General features: G+C 60.1%; 1 protein-coding gene across 3 annotated transcripts; it reads right to left on the bottom strand.

Annotated features, from left to right (window-relative positions):
- Positions 1–213: 213 nt before the first annotated feature.
- On the bottom strand, positions 214–26,656 carry CARD10 (caspase recruitment domain family member 10). Of its 3 annotated transcripts, none has more exons than XM_027594878.2 (21): positions 26,469–26,656; positions 26,047–26,298; positions 25,008–25,145; positions 22,848–23,173; positions 19,201–19,386; positions 18,141–18,296; positions 17,400–17,525; positions 16,168–16,359; positions 14,828–14,962; positions 14,364–14,479; positions 13,409–13,437; positions 12,838–12,961; positions 7,737–7,896; positions 7,186–7,297; positions 6,476–6,719; positions 6,227–6,296; positions 5,047–5,149; positions 3,415–3,573; positions 3,197–3,312; positions 2,626–2,738; positions 214–343 (listed from the first exon to the last, which is right to left on the bottom strand). In XM_027594878.2, exons 1-21 carry the CDS (start codon positions 26,605–26,607, stop codon positions 331–333), a joined length of 3,009 nt encoding a protein of 1,002 aa, XP_027450679.1. In that variant the 5' UTR covers positions 26,608–26,656; the 3' UTR covers positions 214–330. The 3 variants fall into 3 exon arrangements, with proteins under 3 accessions (XP_027450679.1, XP_027450676.1, XP_027450677.1); XM_027594875.2 differs by lacking the exon at positions 214–343 and adding an exon at positions 439–2,441 and having other exon boundaries at positions 2,626–2,741; XM_027594876.2 differs by lacking the exon at positions 214–343 and adding an exon at positions 439–2,441 and having other exon boundaries at positions 26,469–26,655.
- Between the last annotated feature and the right edge of the window lie 997 nt (positions 26,657–27,653).

The following is a 27,653-nucleotide window of genomic DNA, read 5'->3' as shown; positions in this document are numbered from 1 at the left end:
CAGGGGGTTCTTTTTTATTCACTGAATCTCCACTGCCTAGAACAGTGCCTGGCACACCCAAGAAATATTCATTAAACACAAGAAAATACCAGATGGCTGGTGAATTGGACTGGGCCCGCTGGGGCCCAAGCCTGTAGTAGGCGTTTGGGGTGAGAGGAAAGGAGAACCAACCCTTTTGAATCACCCTCCTGTGGGCCAGCCCCACGCCAAGGCCCTTCATGGCCCATCTTCTCAGAACGGCATCTCCGAGGGACGATCCCAGGCTTCACACCACAGACCAGGGTTCAAATCCTGACTGGGCTACTTACCAGCTATGTGGCTTTGGTCAAGTTACTTCACCTCTCTGAATTTTAATTTCATCATTTAACAAATGGAGACAAAATTAAGACATGGTGAGAATTAAGGGGTTAGTGGGCTTCTCTGCCCAGTAAAGGGAAACCTACCATGGGACCAAACAAAGCCAACTGCCTCACTGAGGTCCCGCAATGTAACCCAGACTCATGTCCATAGACCAAGCACTGGGCCAGGCATGCAGCAAGAAAATGGGGAGGTCCGTTTACCCAAATGAGCATTACTTGGTCTCCACACCCAGGGAGCTCACGGCCACCCTCAGAGACCCACCATCCTGCCACAAGGCATGACTGAAAAGTCCCAAGGCCTGGCAGAATCAAGCAGCCTTCCTGGAGATGGTGTCTGAGCCAGACCTCAAAAGACACTAAGATATAGGCAGCCCCCACCCCTGAACTTGGGACTTCCCAGCTTCATTTCCTACCACTCCACAGGTGGCCAAATTCAACCCATTTTCTGTCTCTGAGACTTCACTCCGGGGATTCCCTCCACCTAGTAACCCATTCCCCCACCCCAACCTCCAGGGGCTGACCCAAGTTCATCACTAGGACAGAGGGCAGCCATAGGATGACCAAGGACAGCACTTAGGCACATAGGTCCAATAAATACTTCTTGAAGGAATCCCAGACCCTAAGCTGAAGCAGCAACCCCCGTGGTAATCCTGCCTGGACCATCCTCTTGCCGGTGGAATGGTCTCAGGACCTGATTGCGCACAGAGGGTTTGCTCGTGGTCTCCTGGACTCAGCAGCTGGGCTCCTTAAGCCAAGACCATACCCTGCTATCCTCAGTGTCTCCTCTCCAGGGGACGCTCCTCTGAGGATTAGACACAGGCAGGGCTGAGCGTGGAGGGGGCCCATCTGTGGGGCCCTTTCTTTGGTCATTCAGGGGCAGGTAAGGTGATGCCAGCAGATGGCGGGCGGCTCTGGGATGAGTCAGAAACGAAATCTGACCCTTCCCATGGGCAAGCGGGGGCCTGAGAGGTGGTATCAGCCTGATCTGGGGGTGGGGGGACGAGCCGGGGGAGTGGAGAGGGGGTCCGGGGCCCGGAAGGCGAGCAAGCAAAAGGCCACCAGCTTCTATGACAAACTGTTTAATGTTCCATAATGTGTAGAATCTGAGTGAAAAAGGCCCGTTAAAAATCAACAGGCCGTACATTCTGGTGACGGAGCAGCCGGCCTTCCCCCCACTGTACCTCTGAGAGGCGGGTCACTGCAGGGAGACGGCGCTGTGAGAACATGGTCCTCGGTGTACTCCCCGGGCACACACGAGGGTTAGTGCCCAAGTGTCACGGGACGGGGTGTGACATTTACACAGGAGAGAACCACAGACATACATGTGACGAGAAGACGCGAGGGGCCCGGTGGGCCAGGGAAACCACGGTGCCCACACGTGGAGGTATACACAAGAAACGTGAGCGGGGTGCGGGGGAGGGGCATGCCGGGCGGGCTCGGGGCTTCCTTGAACAGAAGGGAACGAGGACCCAGGAGACCTCATGTGCCTGCCGTGAGAACCTGGGTGTGTAAACCAGTGCACCGGAGTGAGAGCTCAGATGCTCCTGGGGGCAAGGAGAACAGGTCACAGACACGTGCGTGGGGCCCACAACTGGAATCACGGAGACAAGGGGCGCACTGAAGGCCCAGAGCAGCAAGTACGGGGGCGGTGGGAGCTCCGCCCCGAGGGCTCCTGGAAATTCACTCGGGGGAGAGCCCAGAGCTGGGGGCCCCACGTCTGGGAGGCCAAGGGTCTAGGAAGGCTCAGGATGAGGAGGACCCAGCTCCCACTGCAGACACCGGGGTCCGCAGCGGGGGCTTCGGAGGTGTGTGAGAAAGCCGCAGGCACCAGAAGGGGCCCCTCAGGCCTCGCTGCTGCTGCCGCCGACGCCCCCGGCACAGCTGCCGCGCTCCACCCACACGAGGCGGGCCTGCTCCTGCAGGATGCGGCCGCGCACCACCTTGGCCAGCCCCTCCGAGTGGCCCCATGCATGCGCAGGCACCTGCACCCAGGAGCAGGGCAGCCCCCAGAGCACCTGCTCCGAGCGATGGCACTGCCGCAGCAGCTCCGAGTCCCGGCAGCCGGGCCGGCCCAGCAGACCCCTGCCGAGAGAGCGGGCGGGCAGCGGTCAGAGCAGGGGCCCAGGACAGACAGGGACACAGAGACACACCAGGATATGGAGAGCCAGAGAGAGCACGGACAGATGCAGAGAGACAAAAAGACACAGAGACAGGGACATCCAAAGAGGAGGAAAGGCTGGTCCCACCCACCCCCACCCTTCCTTACCTGACTTCCCGGACGTTCTTCTCTGTCACCTCCACGTGTATGACGATGGGGTAGATCTCGTTCTGGACCAGCTCCCGCACGCCTCGTGCACCCAGCTCCAGCAGGCAGTGCTTCTTCTCAGGAGACCAAGGCTACATTTTACTCCGGCCCGGAGACACCAACCTCCCTGCCCCCACTGGGCCCCACGGCACAGGCCCCCATGGGGGCCTGCATCCCTCTCCAGAAGGGCCTTGGCAACAAGGAAAGAGCTGCAAGGGAAGGCGGGAGGCCTGGGGAAGTAAGTCACATCCCCGCTCCGGACCTCAGCTTCGCCATTGATAGGATGGAGCAAACCCCACCACCACCCCCATGCCTGGCAGCCCCTAGCCAGCCCCCCAAGGTAGCGGCGAATCTGAGACGGGATGGACGGGTGAGACGGACCAAACACCTCAAAGGTGACCCACGTTTGGTTGGCCCAGCGCTCCCACTTGCAGGTGAGGAAACAGGCCCGTGGAAGGGCAGGGGCTTGCCCAGCGCCCCTCAGACTCTAGCCCTCTGGCCCAGAAAGGCAGCCCCCCACCCCAGTACCTACCTTCCCGACAGACTCCTGGATGGCACGGAGCCTGCTGCCCAGCCCAGGGGTGGCAGGCTGGGCCTTGGGGGCTCCAGGTGCTGAGGATGAGCACTGTTCCTCCCCAGAGAGGCTTTCTGCAGAGAAGTGAGACGCAGGGAGGAAGGGCCAGTGGGCTGGGCTGCCCCGGGGTGCCACCCAGCCCTCCCCATCCCTCCCCTCCCCGGGCACAGGCTCACCTGCTGGGCACACTTGGAAGTCCAGCCGGGAGTTGGGCAGGTCAAGCAGGTTGCGGATGAGCCGGGGTGCCAGACACTCGGGCAAGAGCACCACGGGCCGCAGAGCGGACACCAGCAGTGGGCGCACCAGGCTGTAGGGTTTGAGGCTTCGCTCAGGCTCTGCAGTGGGGTGGGGTACAGAAGAGATGAGGGTGCAGGTAGAGTCCCCAGCTCCCCATTCCGAGGGTGGCCAGCCCCCTCGATACTCAAAACCCCATCACCTCTTCTCAAGCCCCCCATCTCTTTTCCCTTCCTAAGTCTTACTATTGCTCCTCCTGGGGGTGTGTGCGTGCGAGTGTACGTACGTACACACACACACACACACACACACACACACACACGCACACACCCCAGAGCTGCCCCCTCCTGGCTGTGTGTGCGTGCGTGCGTGTACGCGTACGTACGTACACACACACACACGCACACACCCCAGAGCTGCCCCCTCCTGGCTGGCGCCTCTACAGCAGCGTCGAACCCTATCCCCCACCTCACCCTTGTCCGCTCCAGACCATTCTCCTCTCAGCGGTCAGAAAGAGGCTTTAAAACGAAAGTCAGATCGAGTTACTCCCCTGCTTTCAATGTGCCAGTGACTTTCCACGACCCTCGGGAAGAAGGCCACATCCTCCACATGGGTGACCCAGCCCTGCCAGAGCCTAGAGAGGCGGCGAGTCCCGTGCCCCAACGCATGGATCGACTGCCTCCAATCACAGGGCTTCTGCATGACTTGGGGAGGCCTAGCCGCACTCCAGCATCTCCCGGCCCACATAACCCCAACTCTCCCTTCAGAGCCCCGGTTATACCTTCCCTGGTCCCCAGCCATGCAGGGTCTCCGGCATGCGCCCCAACACACCCAGTTCTCCTCTAGTACACGTGCCGCACTTTGTAATCACGTTTGCAGGTAGAATTATCTGACTGGCAGGCAGCTGCACCCACCCCCACTAGGCAGTGTGCTCCAAGGGGAAGTGCCACGGTGTCCCCTGGACCAAGCACAATTCGTGACAGACCTGGCGTTTGATAGGCACTTGCTGTATTCAATGGCCTGCACACACATCACACACAGCTATACCTCGGTGCCTTTGCACGGCTGTGCCTTGTGCCTGGAACAAACTCCTCTTCATCCCTGAAAACCCTACCCCAATTTCCCTTCCAGGAAGTCTTCCCTAACCACCATCTTCTTGCCTCTCAGGATTGCTACCCCTCATCTGGGCTCCCCCAAGCCCTTCTCCCTGATCCAACCCAAGGCCTCCCCTTCTGCCTCCAGAAACCCACTCTGGGCTCTTCGTGGTGCCCGCCAGCACACACATGTGAGAAGCGCAGCGACACCCGCTCTGCCAGACAAGAACAGAGCTGTGCTCATGTGTGCCCCAAAATCATACAGACCCACAATCACACTTGCACACGTGTGCCTCCTCTGACTGGCTCCCTCCACCCTGGTGGCCCATGTGCCCCCCACGGGGAGCCTCTCAGATCCCTGGACGCCCTGTTCCCCGCTGGAGGAGCCAAAGGGACCACCAAGTTCCCAGGCCCCCCACACGTGCACACTCGTGGACGCCGTGACCAGCACAGGACATGCCTTGGCCACAGTGCGCTCACCTGAGCAGGGCTCCAGCAACAGCTGCTCTGGAGAAGCCGCCGCGGAGCTTCCCCCCTGTTTGGGCTTCACCAACCGGAGTTGGTCCAGGGCTCGCTTCTTCAGCTGGGGAGGGGGCAGAGAAAGAGGAGGCCCTGAGAGCCCAGTTCCATCCCACCCTCAGGGAGGAGAGGCTGGACGGGACCCCTGGCAGAGGGGGCCGGGCTGCCCCTGCTGTCCGGGATCTGTGGAAGAGCTTGGGTCAGCAGAAGGGTCCCCTCCCCACCAGGCCTTCTCCTGCCCTCACCCAGCCCAGTGCAGAGCCCCCCACCACAGGCAGGCGAGGGCAACCATCCCTATGGGCCCAGGGAAGCAAGCTTGTCAGTACCAGTTAGAGGCGCCTGAGGTCTACCCCCCCGGACTTTACAGATGGGGAAACCGAGGCCCAGGGACCCGAGGAAGCTAATGTCACACAAGAGACAAACTTTGGGACCCCTTCCAATGAATTAGCAATGTGACCTGGTGTAAGAAGAAAAGAACAACAATAAAGACAGCACCAATCACACCAACAGCTACCTACCAGGTGTCAAGTGGCTACAATGTGACAGACTCTCACTAAGCCCCAGATGTCATGAGCTCACTGAAGCCCGCGAGGCAGGCAACGTAACTCCTCCATTTCACAAAGGAGGAAACAGAGCCTCAAGGGAGGGTCAGGTGCTGGTCCAAGGTGGCAAGGCACGTGGCAGAGCTGGGATTCGAGCCTGGGCAGCCTGGCTCCAGAGCCCGAGTTCTCATCCCCTTAAGCACCATGGCCTCTTGAGTTATTTTTACTTCTCCGAGCCTCACTTTGCCCGTGTTGACACAGGGAGGTTCACCCAGCCCAGCCCTTATCCGGGGACTGGAAAAAGGAGAGACTGCTGCTCTGTCAAGTGCTTATGGTGGCCAGGCCAGCTCCTGAGCACCGGGCACCTGCCACCTCCTTTAACCCTCTCAACACCCCTGGCCAGCAAGCCCCGCCGTTGTTCTGTTTGCCCGGCATGCAGTAGACCATCAACCACGTCCAGGAGAAGGAGCGAGGTGGGGGCTTCCCTCCCCTTCTCCCCGCAGGGCTTCCAGAGAATGGAACCCGGCCTCTCCCTTTGGGAGCCGACCCCTGGCAGTCCCTCGCCCCAGGCCCTTGCCAGCCCACCCAGTACCGCTTACATTACTTCGGGACCCTCGGTGGCGGCTGGAGGGCAGGCCTTTCTCCTGAACTTCTAGGAGCTGCTGGGCTCTGTGGGGTAGAGGTGGGGGACACACGTCATGCATTTGTAGGGAGAAAGGGAGGCCCCCTCCAGCGCCCCTCATCCTGTCCCAGAGGATTGTGAGGGGTTGCAGGAAGAGGGGAAAAGTCTCCCAGCCTGCTCTGGGCTCCCTGTGGCACCTGTGCCCAGACTCCCAGGTCTGCATCACCTCTGGTAATTGGGCACAGTGCCCCGGTCCAGGTCCCACAGCGTCAGGGGGTCGACCCGGGTGCAAAACCACTCCTGCCGCCGCTTGTACACCGGGTCCACCAGACGCAGGATCTCCTGGGCTTTCACACACAGGGCGTGAGGGTCTGCTCGCTCCGGCAGGGTAAGGTTGGCTCGGATATAGAAGGGCTCGGTGCTCAGCCCCTTTGTCCAGGCGTCGAGGGCCTCATGGAAGGACTGACAGGCTGAATGTGGGAAGGGCAGGGGCAGCAGGGCAGGCAAGAGGACGACAAAGTCAGGGAGCAGCCTCGGGCCACAGACATGCCCCTTTCAAGGCCTGGGCTGCCAAAACCCTACCTTCTCCTTCTTAAAGTCAGAGCCTGAGGCCCAGAGAGGGCAGGCACCTGCCCAAGGCCACAAAGCCCACTAGGAACAGAACCAGGACTTGAACCCAGGTCTCTGGACTCCTGTCTAGTGCTCCTTTCACAGTAAGCTCCTTACTGAGGAGGAGATGGACAACCAGCAAGGGGACCGCAGTGCGGGAGGGAAGGGCACTGCCGAGAGTCCGGCAGCGAAGTGTCTTGTCTCTCTCTCTCTCGTGCCTTGGTTGTCCCACCTACACAATGGGCTGGACAAGCTCTTTTGGGCTCTCAGCTCCATCCCTCTAGGACCCGGAGTCCCCAGTTCCTCCCCGCCCCGGACCAGACTTACCCTTGAAGTCCATCAGGAAGGGGAACGTGGACACCTGGCTCCAGGGCAATGTTCTCTGCTGGACCTCACCTTCCACACCTGCCCCCTCCAGGCCAGCAGCCTCGGCCCTTGGCTGGGAGAAAACCCAGGCAGGCAGGGAAAGAAGTGAGCTTCCCAGGGCAACACAGCCCTGGGGCTGGAGGAAGATTGGGGTGGGGATGGCGTGTCCCATAATTCAGATGCCCCCACCTGCCAGGATGCCAGTCCCAATCAGGCCCTTCTCCCACCAACAGGACTCCCGAACCAGGCTGCCACATCCTGGTCTCTCCCATGTTTAAGGGTGGAGATCTGTCGAGGTGCTGTCAGTTTGCCCCACCTCCCAGCCCACCTGCCTGATCAGATTTAATGTACCGCTGGTTGAGGTAGGGCAACCCGAGTGTCATCTCTGAGCCTGCCTCTGCTTTGGTCAACCCCCAGAAACACCGCCCAGTGACCCAGATCCACCAATCAGAGGGCTCCAGCCCCAGCTAATGCATTGGCTCCACCCCCAACTCAGAAGGGCAGGATCATACCTCTCTGGACTCCGCCCTGGCAGACCCTGGCCCAGAGAGCACCCTCCGCACCATGGCCCCAGACCAGCTGTCCCCAAGGAACGACAGGCCATCTGCGCCCTTGTCCTGGGACTCGGGCCCCCCCGGGGGGCTCCGGCAAGACACCCGGATAGCCAGAGACCTGGGAAGAGAGAAGGGAGAGGGGAATTAGAGTTCAGTCAGTATTTCCACGTGGTTCAACCTTCTTGGGAGAACCATCACAGCAATCCCCCCAGTGTGCCATGACTCCCACCCCTGGGGCCACTGCACCTGCCGCGCTGCTGGAACGCCCTTCCCCCTCTTCTCTGCCTGGTGAATTCCGCTCATCCTGCAAAGCTCAGTTCCAAAGCGACCTCTCCCTCCCAGCCCCCTGCACATGTGAGGCAGAGCTTTTCCCGTAGGGCCGCACCATCTGCACCTGGCCAAGAAAACCCCCTCGGAACCAGCCTGCTATCATGCTCAGCTCCGGGTCCCTAGCACCAAACACCATGACTGGCACACAGCAGACAACTAATAAAAGCTTGTTATGCTCACAGTTGAGGGAGGAAGGTCACCATTAGAACATAACACAGACCAGAGACGGTTACAGCCAGCCGTGGGAGCACAGAGGGGAGCAGCTTCCCAGAGGAAGAGGCCGCGGGGCTACACCGTGGTGGAGAGGAGAGGCACTTCGGGAATAGACAGAGAGGAGGTGGTGTTCCTGAAGGGCTGGCAGGGGCAGAGGTGCGGAGGACAGAATACAGGATGTGGGGAAGGATTCAGTAACAACAGTAATAATAGCAACAGCGAACACTTACTGAGTGCTCCCCATGTGCCAGACGCCATGCTAAGCTCCTTGTCCTAATTAGCTAATTTAACATCATGGGAGACAGCTCCCAGAAAGGGCTAGCTGGAGCCAGCCCGCAGAGGGCACAGAACGAAGGCGTCTGGCCTTCCTCGTGGGCAGTGGAAACCACTGGCAGTTAAGACAGAGTCACCCAGATCCCCATGTTGGCAGCATGATTCTTCCTGCCCCTGGAGAGAACTGCTAAGGCCCAGGGGCCAGCTCAGAGACAGTTGCCTGAGATTCCCTTCCCTGACTCTCCCCCCAGCCAGGCCAGAGCATCAGGGAAGAGGAAAGGCCAGAGTGTCCCCCGCCTCCCCATCACCCCCCCACAACTGCAGCCCACGCAGCCACACTGACCCCTGCTGCCAGCATGGGATTAGCAAGGCTACAGGGACTTTAACCCAATCAGCACCAGTGGGGAGCAGGGAACTTTGACGGCCCCCCACCCCCCAAGCCTTTCTCGGCTTCTCCGCCCTCAGTCAAAACAGCCAAACACGAGGGGCTGCAGCTGGACGGGGTGGGGGGGGGTGGGCAGAGGCATCCGCGCTGCCTTCATGGGCTCCTTCGGCCCGGGACTGTCCTGGCTGCATGGAGGTAGCCCTGCCAGAGATGGGAGGCCGGAGGCTGGGCCAGGCTAGGTTGCCCCACGGCTGGAGAAACACAGTCCCGCTCCACACCCAGCATTAACTGGGCCCCGGATTTGGACGAGCGAGCTGGCTGCTTGATTCTGTCACCACATCCATAAAGCCAGGACAGTAATGGCATCTTCTCCCACCACAGGTATGACGGTCAGACAAATGTAAAGATCATGCGGGTAGAATGGAAACCAGAGGGCTCCAAGGAACACCCAGCTGCAGGCCTGGCCCCAGGAGGGTTGTGAAATTCACAAGGTCATGGCCAGCGCTGTTTCTGATTGGAATGGAATGGAAAATGTAAGCCAGCCGCGCTTCGAGTAAATCTAACTATTGTCTCACGATCCTTTTCGGGCATGTGTACTGGGTGTCTGTCGCTGTGGGATGCCATCAGGGGAGTCTGAGGAAAGTGGCACCGGCAGGGGCTCTGGGGCCAGACGGCCTGGCTGCTCAGCCTCTGGTCCTCCGCAGCCCCAGCAGCATCCACCCACCTCATCATGGGACTCAATTAAACGTGGAGTGCTCTTCGAACGTGGCCAGGTAACACTGCGTGCCCAATCAAAACTGGACATCTACTGTTCTTAGGTGTGGCCCCCACTTTCCCCACCTGTTCCAGACCCACAGAGAACCGAGCATCATGGCTTCCCCAGTCAAGAGCCCAGCCACCAGCCTGCACTCAGCCCTTCCCCGTCCCACTTGCTCGCCCCCCACCCTCTGCCCTGGCACACCACCCCCATCCCCCGCCCTGCAATCCCTGAAACCCCAGGCCAACACAGCTCAGGCACTGCCCTGAGGCAGGACACCCTTGCCCAACTCCCTGAGGGACCATGTGACTTCTCTGTGCCTCCATGGCCCCCCTGGGGAAGGGGGGAGTGTCCACCTGGGGGCTCCCTGGGGCCAGGTCCAATTGGGTCCCTCTCAGCACCAGGTCTCAGCAGACAAGTGCATGGCGGGGGGCGCGGGGCTGCCTGCTCCAACCTCTGGACTCCTGGGTCTCTAGCAACACAACCTGACTGACCCCAACCCTCCCTGTGAGTGGTGGGAAGGATGGGGTCCCCAACTCCCAGCCCCTCCCCCCCCATGTCCAGTGAGGAGTCGGGTCACAGAGGGAAACGGGGCCAGTCCTTCACTCTGCCCACTCTGAGCAGTGATGGGCCGAGTTACCCGGATGAGTGCTCCCCCGCCCCAGTGCACTGTGGGAAGACCTCTAGGCCGGGCACATGACTGCTCTGTTCCAGGCCAGGGACCTAGGAAGCTCAGACTCAAGCCTGTCACATAACTTACCTCATTTAACCCTCCTGACAGCCCCATGGGAACCATCTGTGAGCCTCCATGTTAGAGAAGAGGGAAACTGAGGCACGGGGAAGTTATAACTTGACAACGGTTGCCCAGCCAGTGGGTGGTGGAGGAGAGCGATAATCTCTCTGGGCAAGGGCAGCTGGTGCCAGAGATGTGGCATCCATGTGACCAGTGTGGGTGGGGGCAGGGGCCTGCCAGGGAGACCCACCCTGACATTCACCCAGCAACCCTCGCCCAGCGCTTGCCCCCCTCAGCACCCCACTTACACTCTCTGGCTCTTCCTATCTCCCCGCCTGCCTGGGTGTCCATCCAGCCTCCAGCCTGCCCCAGCACACCCACTGTTCCAGCATCCCCTGCCCTGCCCCAGGGCTCTGGGAGCCCAGAAGGGCAGGGGAGACCGGGAGGCTGCAAAGGCCCAGCACACAGTGTGCACAGACCACAAGCATGAGGTGAAAATAGCTTAGCCGGAAGGAAGGTACCACGGAATCCCCAACTCCACCACCGAGTGGCCTTGAGACAAATTCCTGACTCCCCCTGGGCCTCAGTGTTGTCATCTGTATAATGGGGCTAAACGCACCAGCCTTGCAGGGCTTTTGTGGGAACTGAGCAGCACCGATCACAAGAGCAGAGAGCTACCATTACCACTCGCTCTGAGCCAGGCACTGCTCCAAACACTCTAATGGGGACCCTGGAACCCCACGACAACCCCATTTTACAGAGCTGGAAACCAAGGCCGTGGGAAATACAGTGACTTGCCCAATATCCCTCTGTAGCAGGTGACAGAGCCCCAGTGTCTGTTCTTGCCCACTGTGCTCTGCACGGTAACACCGGCCCGGGACACGCACGCACGCAGGCAGCAGCCCACACACCAGTCCGGGATCCCCGCTGCCCCCCAATCTATCCACGTCTTTCAGTCCACCACCCCAGTGCGTTCTCTCGCCCCACTCCTCCCCAGGAACTGCAGAGGGGGCCCCTGGGATCCCAGGCCCCGGGCGGGGGCTGGGCCAGAACCTCCTGCCCTGGTGCCCCGTGGACAGCAGCCAGGACCCCTGCTGCAGGCCGCGCTGGAGGAAGGGAAGCAGGCAGGAAGGGAGGCGCCTCCGCCCCTTCCCCCAGAGGCACGTCCTGCACAGGGAGAAACAATGTCGTACTGGGCCTGCTGCCGGAGGGCAAGAGTGGGGGCAGGGGCCTGGACCAGGGCCTGGCCAAGCTGCTCAGGCCCCTGTTCCTGCTCTGCCCCAATTTCTTGTGTGGCCCATCCTCTGCATCCCGCACCCCCACGCGTCCAGCTCTGACGTTCCGTGCCTCGTACGCCCTTTCCCAAACCCAAATCCGACCGGGTCACTGGGGACCCCGGCCCTGGCGCTTCCCAGCTGTGCGACCTCAGGCAAGTGGCTTAACCTCTCTGAGCCTCGATTTTCTCCTCTATAATAAACAGGGATGATCCTAACAACACCCACCTCCCCGAATGGAGAGAATAATGTGAAGCAGCCGTAACAGCCAAACCTTGCCGCGTTTTCCGGAGCAGAGTGTAGAAGCCAAAGTCCACACTTTCCCGCCTGACTCACACCGCCAGCCTGACTCACTGAGCCTGCCCGGCCCCCTCCCCCTCCCACTCCAGTCAGAGCCAAGCTCCGGGCTCTGCCTGGACAGCCTCTGCCCTCTGCTCTTCCCCAGCTGCCCTCCCTACCTGAGTTCCAAGGCCACATTCTCAGCACGGCCTCCTCTCTCGCCCGCCCTCCCGAGACCCACCAGCGAGCCTGACCAGGGAGGTCACTCTCCAGTCAACACTGACAGAGCACTTCGCCTGCAGTGCATGCTGAGCCCATCTGTTTCGTGACTCTTGTCACGGGTTGTGGCCAGCCCAGCTGCAGGGCTCCCATGGTGGCCCCACCCCACCCACAGCACGAAGCTCTGCTGGGAGCTCAGAGCCGGGGAAATGAGTAACAATTACCATTTACTGAGTACCTATTAACATGCCTGGCAAAGCAGGCTACTTTCCTGACACGAGTCCTAAACCCCCAAACCACCCCCATGCCGAAGAGATCACTGGCCGCCTTCGGCAGAGGAAACGGAGACCCAGATAAAGAAGTGACCAGCCCAAGTCACCCAGATGATGAGCAGCAGCGACAGGATTTGAATCCCAGGTCTCTAAAAGCCTGACTATTCTAAAGGTGCATGAGGCCGAGGCTGAGCTGTTATTCCCTCCCACCCCACCCCTGCCCTGCTCCAGGAGCCTGACCCTCCCACCCCCCTGGCCCCCCCACTGCACTCCCACCCGACCCTGTCCCTCCGCCCCCCCACCCACCCCAGGCAGCCACAGTACCTGTTGAGGAGATCCAGGCCACAGCCTCTGGCCAGGGGGCCGTCGGGCTTCCCCAAAGGCCACACGCTATCGGAGGATGAAGACGAGGAGAGGCCAGGAGACCAGGGCTTAAGCGTAACACTCCCTGGGCAGGGGTGGGGTGGGGGGGAGGAAGTGAGGTTCTGGGGTGCCAGACCAAGAAACCAGGGCCTGTGAGAAGGGGGTGAGCCCCTGGAGCCCAGGGACTGCCCAGGACCTTAGCAGGTTTGAGGCCCCAGAAGGACACTGGACCCGCAGGGCTCAGGGCTGGGCCAGGGTGACCCTGGAGAGAGTGGAGGGCGGCCTGGGACCAAGGAGCCCGTATAGCACAGCCAGGCATGGGAGAGAGGAGCAGGCCTGGGCTCAGGGGGAGCGGCATGGCCCGACTCCCCACCCAGGGTCTTCCTGAGCACAGCCTCCCCTGCCTGGCCAGGGCACAGGGGGGCCTCAGGAAGGGGAGCCAAGGGCAGAGCCAGCAGTTCAGGCCTCAGGTGGGCTGGAAAGCCACCCCCCACAGTTGAGCCCTCCCCACGGAGTCCCAGAGGGTCATTACCTGTGATGTCGGACATGCTGCTGAAGGACCTGGGGGTGGGGGGGAGGCAGGAGCTGAGGCACAGGGAGCACTCTGCCCCACTCCACTCCTCCTGCACCCTGGCCACCAAGAGGTCCTGCAGCCCCCAAGCACACAGAGGCTACAGCCAAGGCGGGGGTCCCAAGCACAGGGCAAGTGTGCCAATGAGCAACCCTCAACTCACAGGGCAAGGAGCTAAGATCCTGACCTCCGTCCCACGTCCTTCCACCTAGAATGCCCCCTGGCCTGTCCTGAAATGCCACCCTTTCCTGGAAGCCTCTCCTGACCTCTCACCTTACCCCTCGCCTCACCCCTACTTTCTGCCTTTGTCATTCGTGACTCCCAGGTGCCTTCCTCATCACACACCCTAGTCACAGGGGACGCGCTCATCAGATCAATCAAGTCCGTGTTGATCACGGCCTCCTGTGCCCAACGTCCGTAAGGGAACAAATCAAGGGCAACTTGCCCGGAAAAAGCTGTGACGGGGGACATATACCAGCCCCTGCCCTTGGTCTTGCCACCAGCAGACACAGCCTGGTTTTTCCGGACCCCGTTTGCCGCTCTGAACGTGGGGCCTGGCTTTCTTGCCTGAGGCCCCTGACCGCTTGGAACATTCTCCATGTCCCCTAGTCCTGAACCACCTAGACATCCCCCGGGGTTTAGGATCATTGAGGCTTGCCCTCCAGGGGCTCTCCTGCCAGGGTGCTCCCCAGGGATGAAGCCCACTCCGCCCTCTGGCCTTGTCTTAGCCTCTGACCTGGGTCACGGCTGTGACTCCTGGGACCTGAGTCCCCAGCGCCCCAGCCATTGAAGAGCCATCAAGGGAGGTGCTGGCCCAGCCCCGACGCTGGTGCTAGGGATTCCGGGAGATGGCTGTTTGGAGAAACAGCAGCAGCACGTCCCTGAGCCTCCACTGCTTTCTCCCCATCCTGTTTACCTCTTCGGGGGTGCAGGGTCCTCCTCACGCTGCCGGCGGAGGATGGAGCCAGCGCTTGGGGGGAAGGGCATTATGGAGAGCCGATTGATCTCCTTCTCGCTGTCTGTCGCCTCCTCCTGCCAACAGGCCACAACAGGGTCTGGGTCACCTCCACGGCATCTCCCACACCTCAACACCCCTACTTTGTGCCCATTCCACAGGTGACAGACAAGTAGGGCCCAGGGCGGAGGTGTGGGCTCTGCAAGAGTACAGTGGGGGTCCCAAGTCTCCTGGCACTCAGGCCCAGCACTGAGCTGGCTCTGGGCGAGCTTAATTAAGGCACTTGGGGGCCTCAACGTCCTCACATGTGAAATGGGACTGTCGACAAACTGGACAGCACTCCACATATTAGTAATTACGTCACACGAACACTATTAGCACCCGTACCCCGCCCCCACCACACTCGGGGAGGGCAGGTGTCTTACCGAGGTGTGGGGCTCGGATCCCCCCATAATGGCCGCCTCCCCAGCTGCTTCCGGGCCTCCCAGCAGCGGGGGGAACTCACTGAGGCTCCAGGTGCTGCTGAGGTTGGAGCACAGGGAATGGGAGGAGGCACAAGCCTGGGAGAGGAAGGGGAGAGGGGAGGTGAGCAGGGCGGGGCAAGGGGCAAGGGTGAGCCACAGGCATTTACTGGATGCCCGGAGGAGCAGGGACAGAGCAGGGAATGAGACAGCTGGATCCCTGCCCTCACCGAGCTCACAGCCTAGAGCAGACTGACTGTAAACAAGCAAGCTGATTAAGGAAATAACCCCACACTGCCAAGAGAGCAGAGAAGGAAGGTGCCCAGTGTGGGGAAGGCACTCAAAGGGCCCAACCTACCTGGGGGCAACGGAGTGCTTTCTAGAGAAAGTGTGGTTTGAACTGAGGACTCAAGGATAAGTAGGCGTTAAGCAGATAAAGTTGGGGAGGATGGTCCAGGCAGATGGAATGGTATGCACAAAGGCCCTGGGGCAGGACTGTGACACAATCCAGGAATTAAAAGATTGTGACCCAGAGAACAAGGTTCGAAGGAGGAAGGGGCCCACCTTTCAGGTCTCTAGGGCCTGATAAGGGGCTTTGTCTTTACCTAAAAACAAAAAAGCCACTGAGAATTTTAAGTGAGAGGAGACAGATTCATGCTTCCTTTGTTCTATTCCTCCAGGCTTCATGCATCAAATGCAGGGCCAAGGGATCATCTTCAAGCAAACCCAAGATAGGAAAAGGCAGAGTTCCTGACAGAGGTCCAAGGACTAATATCTGGTTGAGAGGGGCGCTGGCTGGCTGTGTGACCTTGAGCAAGCCCCTGACACTCTCTGGGCCCTATACAATGAGGGAATTGGGCTAGCTGGTCTCTGAGGGGCTTTCAGGCCTTCCTGCAGCCGGGCTTCTCCAAGCATATGCAAAAACAAACTTCACTATTCCTGGTGCCCCAGGAGCAACCCCAGAGACTTGGAGACACACGTGTCCCTTTCCCGTCCCCGGATGCACCAACCCACCCCAGCGGAAAGCTCCACCAGACCTGCGTATTCTCCGTCCTGCCCAAGGGCTCCGTCCCAGACCAGCAGGTTCTTGACCCAGGGGGAGGGCTCCAGCCAGGACCCACGTATTTCCTCCCGGAACCTGCATCTTCCTGAGCCCAGCCGACGGTTCCCACTGGGTCCTGCGGAGTCCCACCCCCGGGGCTGATGTCTCCCACCGGGTCCTGCATGTTCCCAACCCCGGCCAAGAGGTCTTGCCGGGACCCCAGCATTCCCACCAGAACCCCTGTACCCCTGACCCCGCTCACCTTGAGGCAGGGGCCGCCCTGGACCCGTTGCAGCTGTGCCTCCAGCAGGGCCTTGGCGCCCTCCAGGCTGGTGAGCGTGGTCAGCAGCTCATCCCGCTCAGCCTCCAGGCCCCGCACCTGCTTGCGGTACTGGTCCTTCTCGATGAGGCTCTGGGAGTACTGCAGCTGGATCCGGTCACGGCTCTGGATGGCCTGGGGAGAGCGGGCAGCGAGGGTGAAGGGGCCACACTGGCCCAACTGTCCTGCCCTCTACCCTCTGGGATGGGGTGGGGGTCAACAAGACCAGCAGCTAACAGGTAGTAAGCCCTTCCTGGGTGCCCTGTGCTAAATATGAGCTCATTTAACCTTCACACAAACTTTCCAAGGTGGACGTTCTTTTTATTCTCATTTTACAGACGGCCCAGCCAGCAGGGACAGAGCTGGGATTCAAACTCAGGTGGTGGAGGTGCCGAGTCCAGGCCCTTGCCGTCTCCCAAGAGCAACTTAAGCCTCTTCTGGGAAACCTACTGTGTGCCTGGGGCTTCACTCACAGCATCCCGGGCTAGCGGAGCAGCTGGGATTCAAACCCAGCACACCGCACCCAAAGCACTTGTCCCCACCATGAAGACCAGAGTCCCTGGGAGCTGGGACAATGGCCGGGACCTGCCCCCCAATGCCTCAGGGGGCATGGGGGCCAGAGGCAGTGCAGGGTCCTGGGCCCACCCCAGACCACCAGGTCACCTGCACTTTCACCATGCCCACCAGTGGTCCCTGAGGCTCGCTCTAGTGGGATTCGAACTTGGTGCAAGGACAAAACCTCCTGCCCTGCCCTCTGCATGGGGAGCCCTCCACAAGGAAGGCAGGGGACCAGGAGGAGATGGCCCGCCCTGTGGCCACAGGAGATGAAGACCATGAGACCCAGGGCCCAGGAGTCAGAACTCCAGCGAATTTCTTCGCCGGCAAATATTTGCAAGTGCCTCCCCGTGTTGGCCTTGTCCTTGACATGAAGGGAAGAAGGGATTCGGAATTGACAGGTGCCAGGACCAGCTTTCCTGAACGCGGAGCTCAGGTGAGGCAGGTGTGTTCAGGGGGCGGGGCTGATGGATCTCGAGTGCTTAAAGGCCAGAGTCTGTGCTTCTGCGGGCCTCCTTGCCCCTCCCAGACCAGTCCGAGCCCCGGGAAAGTCTCCATCTACAACCCTAGTCCCGCTTCTCCCCGTCCTCCTGAGTAGGAGAACCAGCGGCTGGCCTCACCTGGTCCCGCTCCTTCTCGATCTCCTCCAGCTGGGCCAGGACCGTGGCCATTCGGTGCTTGTAGAGGTCGCAGTCCTTCTGCAGCGTGCGATGCTTCAGCCGCAGGTCCTCCATCTCCTGCAGGTACTGCAGGCCGGGCGGGGTGGAGCCGGCCGGGACGAGCACCCGCGTCAGACCACGGGGCCGGGCACCGGGGCAAGCTCACCAGCAGATGCTCAGCGGGTCCAGGAAGAGAGGCCTGAGCCTCAAGCACAAGGGCCCACCTCCCCAGCTGGGTGGCCTGGGCCACAGACTGACTTCCCCTCCCTGGGCCTCAGGGGCCTACCGTGTAAAAGGGGGATAATTCTAACAATGACACCCTCCCAGGCCACCCTGGCCTCCCCATTTAAACTGGGATCTGACCTGCTGCTCTGCTTCTTGCCCAGCACTTGCCCTCTGCTATGTGAAGTAACTGACTTAGGATTATGTGCACAGAGTACTGTTGGTCTCCCCTATGAGAATTTACCCTCTACAGCAACAGAAACCTTTATTTTGTTGCCTGCAATGTCTCAACATTCGAGAACAAACGAACGCAGGTTTCTTAGCACAGTGCCTGGCACACAGCAGACGCTCAGAGTAGGTGGGCTGCAGTACCTCCCCTCCCTAGGAGCCAGGCTGTTAGCAAGAAGGAACGCGGGAACAAGGCCCGGACGGGGCCGGGACAAGGCAGGATGGTGGGGTGGGGCGCGAGGGAGACGCTACCTTGTCCCGCAGCTCCTCAGCCCACTGCAGCTCCCCCTGGACGGCATGCAGCTTCTGGCACAGCTCCTGCCTGCTGTCCTGAGCCTCCCGCCAGTCATGCTCCAGGATGTCCAGGAGGATGCGTTCTGAGCCTGGGGCCCCCAGCCTGCTCGCTTCCTGAGGAGCACAGTTCAGAGGCCGCCTCAGCCTCTCGCCCAGGGCCCGCCGTGACTGAGGCAGGAGGGAGAGGGACACATGGCCCTCAGCTCCGCCCCACTCGCTCTGCCACCTTGGCCGAGGGCCTCAATCTCTCTGGACCTCCGTTTCCCCGTCTGTAGAGTGGGTGCGGCCCACAGCCCTGCACACCCTCCAGGGAGCAACTGGGGTGGAAATGAAGTAAGTGGCTGAGGGCGTGCTTACACAAGTTGGCCCGGATTTTATTCCTAAACGAGAACCAAGCCCACTCACTCTTGCTCTGGCCCCCAGCCACCGCCCAGGGCAGCTGACGAGTGCTATTTCCAAAGCCTGTCCCCACCCCTCTGACAAGGGGTCTTCACAGGGGCTGAGCCTGGCGCAGGTGGGTAGACCATGGGCCCGAGATCCAGCCCACACACCCACACCCCAGCCGGGCACCCCAACCCTGTGAAATACAACGGAGCCCCGGCTCCCATCCCCCAGGCGGCAGGCCCACACTGCCACTGACCCGCCACGGACCAGCCACGGGACACCCAGCAAGCCCCAGGGCCACCCAGACTCAGGGATCTGAACCTTTCCAGGGTCAAAGACTCCTCTACCAATCTGAGGAAAGCTACAGGCCTCTCCCCAGAAAAGTGCTCACACGAAATCAGGTGCACCGTTTCGGGAAGTTCAGAGACTTCCTGGGGCCACCCCCAGGTCCCAGACCAAACACCCAGGGAGAGCTGAGCGCTAACTAAGGACCCTCCACTCAGGGCTTAAGACAAGACGCCCGCCAGGATTCCATCTCCACTCCAGAATCCTCATCCTCCGGGCCTCAGGGGGATGAGTGAGCAGCTGGTGGTCTGACCTCCCCACACACACTCCCCCTCACTGCCCCTCGTACCTGCTGCAGGCCTTCCTGAAGCTCCTGCAGGGACGCGGTCAGCCGCTGGTTCTCGGCGCGCAGCTCAGAGACCAGGTCCACGCTGTCCGGCTCCTTGTCCTCGGCCCCGGGGAGCGGCCCCCGGGCCCTCCGCAGCAGGGTGCACTCCTCCTCCAGCCGGCTCACCTTGAGCTTCAGCTGGTCCACCTAGGGCCCAACACAAGGATCAGCCCCAGGAGGGACGCAGCCCGGGGAGGGGCCACCGGCCAGGGCACAGGGAGAGATATCACCCTCTCAACTCCCCCTGCCTCCAGGGTTCCCTGAACAGGAGTCCTCCCCGGACTGGTCTATGAAGAAGGGACAGGCTGGGGAGTCCCAGGGGACTGTGCTTCAAGGACTTGGGGGCGGGTGTAGCACATCCCCACAGGCTCGTCTGTCCCACAGCTCCAACACGGAGCGCCGGTGATCCACGGGCCGGCGCGACAGGAGAGCTGGGCTGCGCCAGGAACAGGGAGAGCTGGCGTCTGGGCCCAGCTCTGCCTCGGACTCAGCATGACAGTGGACGGGTAGAGGCCTTCAAACTGTCAGAGGCTGGCTTTTGGACTGCCAGGGGTGGGACGGTGGCTGTCTTCACAGCCTTCACTAAAATCCCAGAACCCCAACCTGTCACCAGCTGAGTGTGGGCCGCCGGAAGCTGGCCCGGGGCAGGGGGGGTGGCGTGGTAGGTGGGCAGCTGCGTGGTGGCCTGGCCGACGGTGACACAGTCTGCTTGCTGGATGAGGAGTGCACCCGGCCAGGGTTATTTCCCATGTGGGGTCTGAGGTGGCCGGACAGTGACAAGACTAGCAGCAGGTGTCAGCCACAAAATGAAGTCACTGTTGGGACAAGGACACAATGACCTCTGGTGCTCTGCGTAGGCGTGCCAACATCTGGTGTCCTAGGAGCGCCCTGGCCTCTCTTGGAAATGGCTGGTAGCCCTGCATCCCTCAGAGCCAGGCGTGGCCCCACACACACACACACACACACACACACACACACACACACACACACACACACACGCTCGCGGGTCTGGATGCTGGGTCAGGCAGCTCCACTCCTCCTCCACAAAGGACTCAGAAAGAAATTCATGACTCTCACATTCCTTTCCCCTCACAAAACATGCTTTGTGAACCGCCAGAGAAAGCTAGTTACAAGGGCAAGTGTGGTCACACCCTCTCCAATGAACTGCCCCCACACACTACGGCCTCCGGCCTGCCCTGTGGCCAGCAGGCGCCCCCGATGAGCTCAGAGGACAGGCCACTTGGGAGTCTTCCCCCGAACACCAGGAAACGCGGATGCCTCTAATCCTGGCGTACAAACTCACTGAGCACAAAATTACAGTGTTCGGTCCTGAAGTTTACGTTGCTCAGAAATAAGAGCTCATTAAATTTGCACCTTATAAAACACGGTATTAAATCTCAGCCACCACACACCTGCCCATGGGGGTAGGGGACCCAAGCAGCCAAGACAGGTGCCATCAGCTACTCTGTTCATTTCCTGCAACACCTCTGGTTAATTCTGTGGCAGGAAAGCTCCGAAAAGTTAAGGCAAATTTACGCTAGCTACGTTCAAAGAAAATCTTATCTACTGGTTAAAGTTCATCCCTTGCCCTCTACCCCCTAAACCGGGGAAATGCGGTCACTCTCTGCCCAGGGGCAGATGACCTCAACCCGAGGTGGGCATATGAACATGCACCTGCTGCTAATCTGCAGACACACAGAGGCACCTCCAACACCTCTTCTTCATCCCCCTACCCCACCCCAGGAGACCCCAGACAGCTGTACACACACACACACACAGAGAACATCCCCCCGGGCATATACACACATCTGCCACTTCAGGGGACCCAACTCACAGCTACACCCATCCCAAAGACAAAACAAGCCATGCCCCTCCTGACACCCCGGGGCTGGTGGCTGTCCCACTGCCCCCTCTGAGTAGCTGACCCCTTTCTTCCAGGAAAACCTCACAGCACACCCCACATCCGTCTCAGGAAAAGCAGACACGGCAAAGAAGGGGGGACCCTAGTCTGGCCCCAGCAGTGCTGACAGCAAAGTCAGAAATCCTTCACTCCTGGGCTCCCAGGAAAGTGCTCTAACCAACCTCCCCGAGCCAGTTTCCTCATCCAGAAACGGGGGCGCTCACAGTGTGTCCCCCCACCGGCCTCTCCCGGTGGAGCTGCTGAAGTCAGGGAGCCGGTGCAGGGCAAACAGAGGACCATGCCTGAGGCGGGAGGTGTGGGACCGCGGTTCCAGCAGCCTCGTCCGTGACCTCCTGCAAGGACCAGAAGGCAACTGAGGCACAGGGAGGGAAGCCTTTTGCCAGGACCACCTTTGCTCAGTCTGCCGCCAGACTACAGGCCTCAGACAGCCCCATCTCATGCCAAACACCGAGCAGATGCTCCGAGGACAGCCTCACACCCTCCCATCAGCCACCTACACTCTTCAGCACGCCTGGCAGTCTTCAACGAGTGGCCTCCATGTCCCCGATCAGGACTCTCTCCTCCCCAAACGTCAACCCGCCAGCACGCACAGCCACAGGCTCCGGCGCACCGACGCACCAGCACCTACGGCCTCCCACGGGCCACCCATCGTCCCCGGGAACCCACCGCACCCGCAGCACCGCAGCAACAGGGGGCTTCAAATCACACAGGCAGCAGCCCCCCCCATGGACCTCGTACTGTATCGTTGGAGAGAGCCTCCTGGGTGCCACTGGCACTGCTAAACCCTGGACAAGCATTCGCTCACTAAGCCCTTTGGACAAGTCCCTGCAGCGGGAAGACACCAGCTTTACCCCCATACTGAGTCCCAGGAAGGAACCCAGAAGGCGGGCTCGGCTTCTCGGCCTGGACGAGGTGCAGGCACACTCACCACCGGGAAGGAGCAGGCCAGCCGCCCCTGGATGGGAGCGGGCAGAAGAGCATCACGCAGCGGAGGCCAGCGTGGGTGCCGGGCAGACCTGGTGCCAAGCCAGGCTGTGCCGCTTCCCAGTTCTGTGCCCTTGAGCAAGTGCCTCCACAATCCCGGCTTCAGTGCCTATGTTTCAAAATGAAACCTGGTGCTTGGTGCCTCAGCGGGAATCACACGACATGACGTGTATAACCGGGGTGGTGGTGGAGCGCGGTCGCACTTAATGACAGCTGCTGATGACCATCCAGGTCTGAGTGCTAATGGTGCCAGGCACTCATGTGTCTCAAACTCTGGGTCTTAAACTAGAATCCTCACTAACCAAGGCTGCTTCTTCACCTCGGCCCTTACCAACCTCTTGGGCTAGGTAATTCTGGGCCGTGGGGGCTGCCCTGTGCTCTGCAGGCTGCCCAGCGGCATCCTGGGGCTCCCCCCCCAGAGGCCCAGAGCACACTCCTCGCTGGGAGCATCAAACACGTTTCCAAACACAGCCAAATGCTTCCCCCGTTGAGAACCACCCTCGTAACTCAACAACATCAGGGCTACCAACCCCCCTGTGTTACAGGTGAGGAAACTGAGGCACAGGATGGGGACGGGACCTGCCCCATGGTCCAACAGCTGGGAGACGGTGGCTCTGGGACACAGGCCGGCTACCCCATGACGGTCAGTTTTCACAAAGGTTACTTCCCCACTCTTCCCCACCCGCCCCTCCCTGGGGCCTACCGCCAGCTGCAGGTCCCGGCTGCGCAGCACTGCAGAGTTCTTCTCCTCGCTGAGCTGGGCCAGGCGCATGGCGATCATGTAGTTCTCGTCCTTGAGGCGCAGCAGCTCCAGGCTGCCCGCCTCCCAGTCCTCCCTGAGGCGCTGGCAGCGCTCCTGAGCCTGCTGTTGCTCCCGCAGCCGCTGCTCCAGCCCCGCCCGCTCCTCCTCCAGCACCCGGCCCCGAGCCTGCAGTTGCTGCTCCCGCTGCAGCTGGCTCTTGCGAGCCTCCCGCAGCCGTCGCACCTCCGTCATCAGGAACTGGGTCAGGCCTTCTGGCCCCTCCTCATCTGCCAGGGACAGGGGAGAGAAACGTCAGGTCAAGCCGATGAAATCCAGGGGGATAGCAGCCTGCACCGAAAAACCCAAACTGTGAAAACACTAGACAGAAATTCTGGAATGTTGTTTTAGCATTCTGGAGTAGAGGCGGCCTTCCTAATTAAGGTACAAAATCTAGAACCTATAAGAGAAAAGATGGACAAATCCATATAAAATTTTTTTTAACTTCTGAACAATGTAAGAAAAGATGTAACAAAAGAAGTTAAAAGATAGACAGCAGAACAGGAGAAAGTATAACAAACGTAACAGATGACTCAGAGCCACTATATATAAACAGCTTCTACAAATCAATAAGAGCTGGGCGCCTGGGTGGCTCAGTTGGTTAAGTGACTGCCTTCGGCCCAGGTCATGATCCTGGAGTCCCGGGATCGAGTCCCACATCGGGCTCCCTGTTCGGCAGGGAGTCTGCTTCTCCCTCTGACCCTCTTCCCTCTCGTGCTCTCTATCTCTCATTCTCTCTCTCTCAAATAAATAAATAAATAAATCTTTAAAAAAAAAAAGAGCTATAAGAGAAAAAACGGACAAATCCATATAAAAATTTCTGAAACTTCTGAACAATGAAAGCTGTGACAAAAAAGTTCAAATGTAACAAGTGGAGCAGGAGAAAATATAACAAAGATAACAAAAGATTCAGAGCCACAATATAAAAAGAGCTCCTACGAATCAATAAGAAAACACAAACCAAAAAATATATGGGCAAAAACTAATAGGCAAGGTCCAAGACAAAACTGGTTAATAAACAAAGGAAAAAATACTCCAGCTCACCAGCAATAAAAATCGTAACAATGACAATAATAGTAACCATGAACATTTGGCTCCATTCTTTGTGCTAAGTAAATATAATAATTTACTTAACCTCATGACAACAGTATAAGGTAGATACTATTGTTACAACCACTTGAAAGACAAAAAAATTGGAACCCCGAAAGGTCAAGTCATTTGCCCAAGGTTTACTAACTAGTAAGCTGTGAATGACTTCTCAATGAAGTACAAATTTAAAACGAGATATCTTTGACATATGAGACTGCCAAAAACATTTTTAAATGGTCCCCGGGATTCATGAGGATACAGCAAAATGGGCACTCATACCCTGCTGGTGGGATGAACACTGATTTAACACTTAAAATACGTACAATCTTTGAGAAATTTTACTTCCCAGAACCTCTCCTCCTGAGACACCCATTTGCACAAATATACACATACAAAGATGTTCCCGGCATCACTGGTACATGTTACAAAACCAGAAACAACCTAGATGTCCATGAACAGGGGGTCGCTTAAATGACTTATGGCACAATATCACTAAGGAACATGTGCAGTCATTTCAGATAATGCACCAGATGTGCAAGAATCGCTAAAATCAGTTCTCAGGAAAAGTGAACATGTGTGTGTGTGTGTGTGTGCAAATGCAAAGAAAAGAAGAGACTCACCAAACTGTCACCAGCAGAACAGAGCTGAAGGAAGAAGTAAAGATCTTTTCTTTTTATTCTAAAGTTACCCGGGGTGTCTGAATTATTTACACAGGAAACTATAAACCCATGTATGTCTGACATGTGTGCATCCGAAAACAATTTTAGGGGGAAAGAGCCATGTTAAGTGGGCAGGCTCTAAACTCAGACAAAATGGATCAGAATCCCAACTTGGGCAAACTGCTTCTGGTCTCTCCATGCCTCAGTTTCCCTATCTGTTCAACAGTGATAGCGGAAGTGCCTCCACAACAGGGATGGGGTAAGGAACCTCTGCATGGGTGCCCCAGGCACCAGCACCCACTGCGGACTCACTCACCAAGGATCATGGAGCAGCGCTGGGCAGGTTCCTGGCCCGTGAGCAGTGTGTAGTGCTCGGGGTAGTAGAACTCCAGCGATTCCAGGAAGGCCTCATAACCCCTCTTGCCACGGCAGCGCAAGATGTCCATCAGGCGCCCTGGGGAGTGGCAGGGGGTGCCCCAGGGTCAAGGGCAGGGCTTCCCCCAGTGCCGAGCCACTTCCTCCCCCTTTCCCTCTCCATGCTCCAGGGCCCACGTTCCCCAGACTTTATTTCCCCAGATTTTTGAGCCAGTGACACACACAGGGGCCTGTCTCAACACATCAGTGGGCAGAGCCTGTCTGCCCGAGCCAAGAAAGCCAGGACCCTCCTGCCACGCACCTGTGTTTCAACGGCTTCCCAACCCCCAGCCTGCCCACCCCCCACCACACACACACACACACACACACACACACACACACACACACACAGATCCGGGGCCAGCAAATACTTCCTGCCTTTTAAGTGCACACAGGAATCCCCCTACCCCAAACGCAAAGTAAAATACTATTATTCCCCCCACCGGTCAATGCCTGAAATTCCACCATTAGACCCTCATCCCTTTGCTAGCTAACTCTAGTTCAAAGACACACTCTGTGGGAACGGGCACCCTCACAAAGTTTGATGTCTCTTGAGCACTTAAGGAAAAACGGCTCCCCAAGGAATGTGTGGTACACAGAGGTAGAGGGCAGAGAGAACCCAGGAGATCAAAAGGCACAGGAAAGATGCCCGGAGGTCCCAGATCTAGACTGCACTGGCAACCACACCCACCTCCCTGCTCTAAAGTGGGCCCAGGAAGTGGGAGGAAAGTCCAAGATAGATAAACCCCAGATGCCCGAGTGGGCAGCACACACCCGCTGGATCGTAATGGTGGTTCAGGAGGCAGGATGGTGGGTACCAGAACCCCTGGCCTCGAGCGCCAAGGCTCGGGTGCGCTGCGCTCGGGGGCGGGGCGGGGCGGGGCGGGGTAGGGGCAGTCAGCCCCGGGAAGGCTCGACCCCGCGCGCCCCCCGCGGCTCACCGGTGCGGTTGACACGGCACGGGAAGCGGTAGGTGCTCAGCACCTCCTCCTCGTCCTGCTCGTCGATGACCCGGCACTGGCGCAGATAGGGCGTCAGCTTGGCCGGGTTGAGGGCGCGAGTCAGCCGGTGCCGGACGCCCTCGATCCGCTCCCACAAAGCGTCCTCCTCCGCCTCGGACCCGGAGCCGGCCCCAGTCTCCTCCTCGGCCTCCCCAGCCTCGGCCCCGCCCGGCATGGTCGCGTCCTCGGGGTCTGCGGGCCAGAGGCGCGCGGGGGTCAGCTGGGTCGCCCGGGGGCGGGGTGCGCCGGCCGATCCCCCCCCCACCTCGGGACGTCGCCCGCGGGAGCAGCCGCCCGTCGTCCCCGGAGCCCCCTCCCCGCGTCCCCGCCGGGCGCTCGCGCCCCGCGCCCCCGGGACTCACCCCGCACGCCGCAGTCGCCTCGGGCTCCCGGGTCCGCGCTCGGGCGGCGGCTCCGCCGGCGCAGGGGGGCGGTGTCCGCGGCGCTCCGGGCTCCGCCCCCGTCCCCGCGGCCGCCAGGGCTGCCCGGATCCCCCCACATCGCCGCCCCGGCCCGGGCCGAGCGTCCGGCCCCGCCAGCCACCCGCACGTCCGCCCGCACGCCCTGCCTCCCGGCCCTCCGGCCGCGCGCCTCACCGCCCCCCCCCCCCGCTTCCTGTTTCCCGCCGGCGCTCCCGGCCCCGGCCCCGCGGGGTCCCGGCGGCCCGCCCACACCTGTCCGGCCTCCCGGCGGGGCGGGGACCGACCACGCACGCTCAGCACCCCCGCCCGCGCCGGGACACACCTTCCCCGGGGCACGCGGCGCCGGCTGCCCAGACGCGCAGCCCGCACGGCGGCCACACCCGCCCGCGGCCCGCCCGCACGCAGCGCACCCCGGCACGCGCGTCCCGCCGGCACTCGGCGTACTCGCACAGAGCTCCCACAGCACGGGGGTCCCGCACGACCACGCACACAGCGCACGGGCTCTGTGCAGAGCCACACACGCAATCGCAGTCCTATCTGCTCCGTGACCGTGAAGCGAGGGGCCAGGGCTCCGGTGCTTACGGAACCCCGGAGGCCGCCCCCAGAGGCCTCCCGGGTCTAAAGCACTTCCAGGGCCCTGCTGGGCCGTGGGGCCACTGGCGCCCTCGGTGTGGGAGCAGTGCCTGGGAGCACGTCATCCTCATCTCAGCCGGGCCTCTGGCCTGCTCCTGACCTGGGCAAGTGACCAAGGGCTTGTCCTCTTGGGGCTCGTTGCCCCCAAATGGACTGCCAGCTCTGGCACCTGGCAGCCCCCGCGTGGGCAACAAAGGACAGAGGTCACGGCCACCTTCTCAGAGATGGGAGTCTGAACTGCAAGGGCGCCACTGCTAACACCCACCCTACATGAAGTCTCATTGAAAGCCAGGGGCCCCATGTTTCCCAAAGGGTGTTCCTCCAGAGGAGGGGCTGAATTCAGAAATGCTTGGGAGTAGTTCTGTGGTCAAAACCAAGTAAGTTTGAGAAGCGCTGCATCCATACTTCTCCTTCCCCCTTGGGAAACTCTTGGTCACTCACCATGATAAAGTCTACAACCGTAACTACTGGTGCTCGCGATACAGTCTCTCC

This window comes from Zalophus californianus, chromosome 9, assembly GCF_009762305.2.
Source record: "Zalophus californianus isolate mZalCal1 chromosome 9, mZalCal1.pri.v2, whole genome shotgun sequence".
NCBI classification, from domain to species: Eukaryota; Metazoa; Chordata; class Mammalia; order Carnivora; family Otariidae; genus Zalophus; species Zalophus californianus.
The sequence above is the reverse complement of the archived record's forward strand: the minus strand, read 5'-3'. Positions and strand labels throughout refer to the sequence as shown.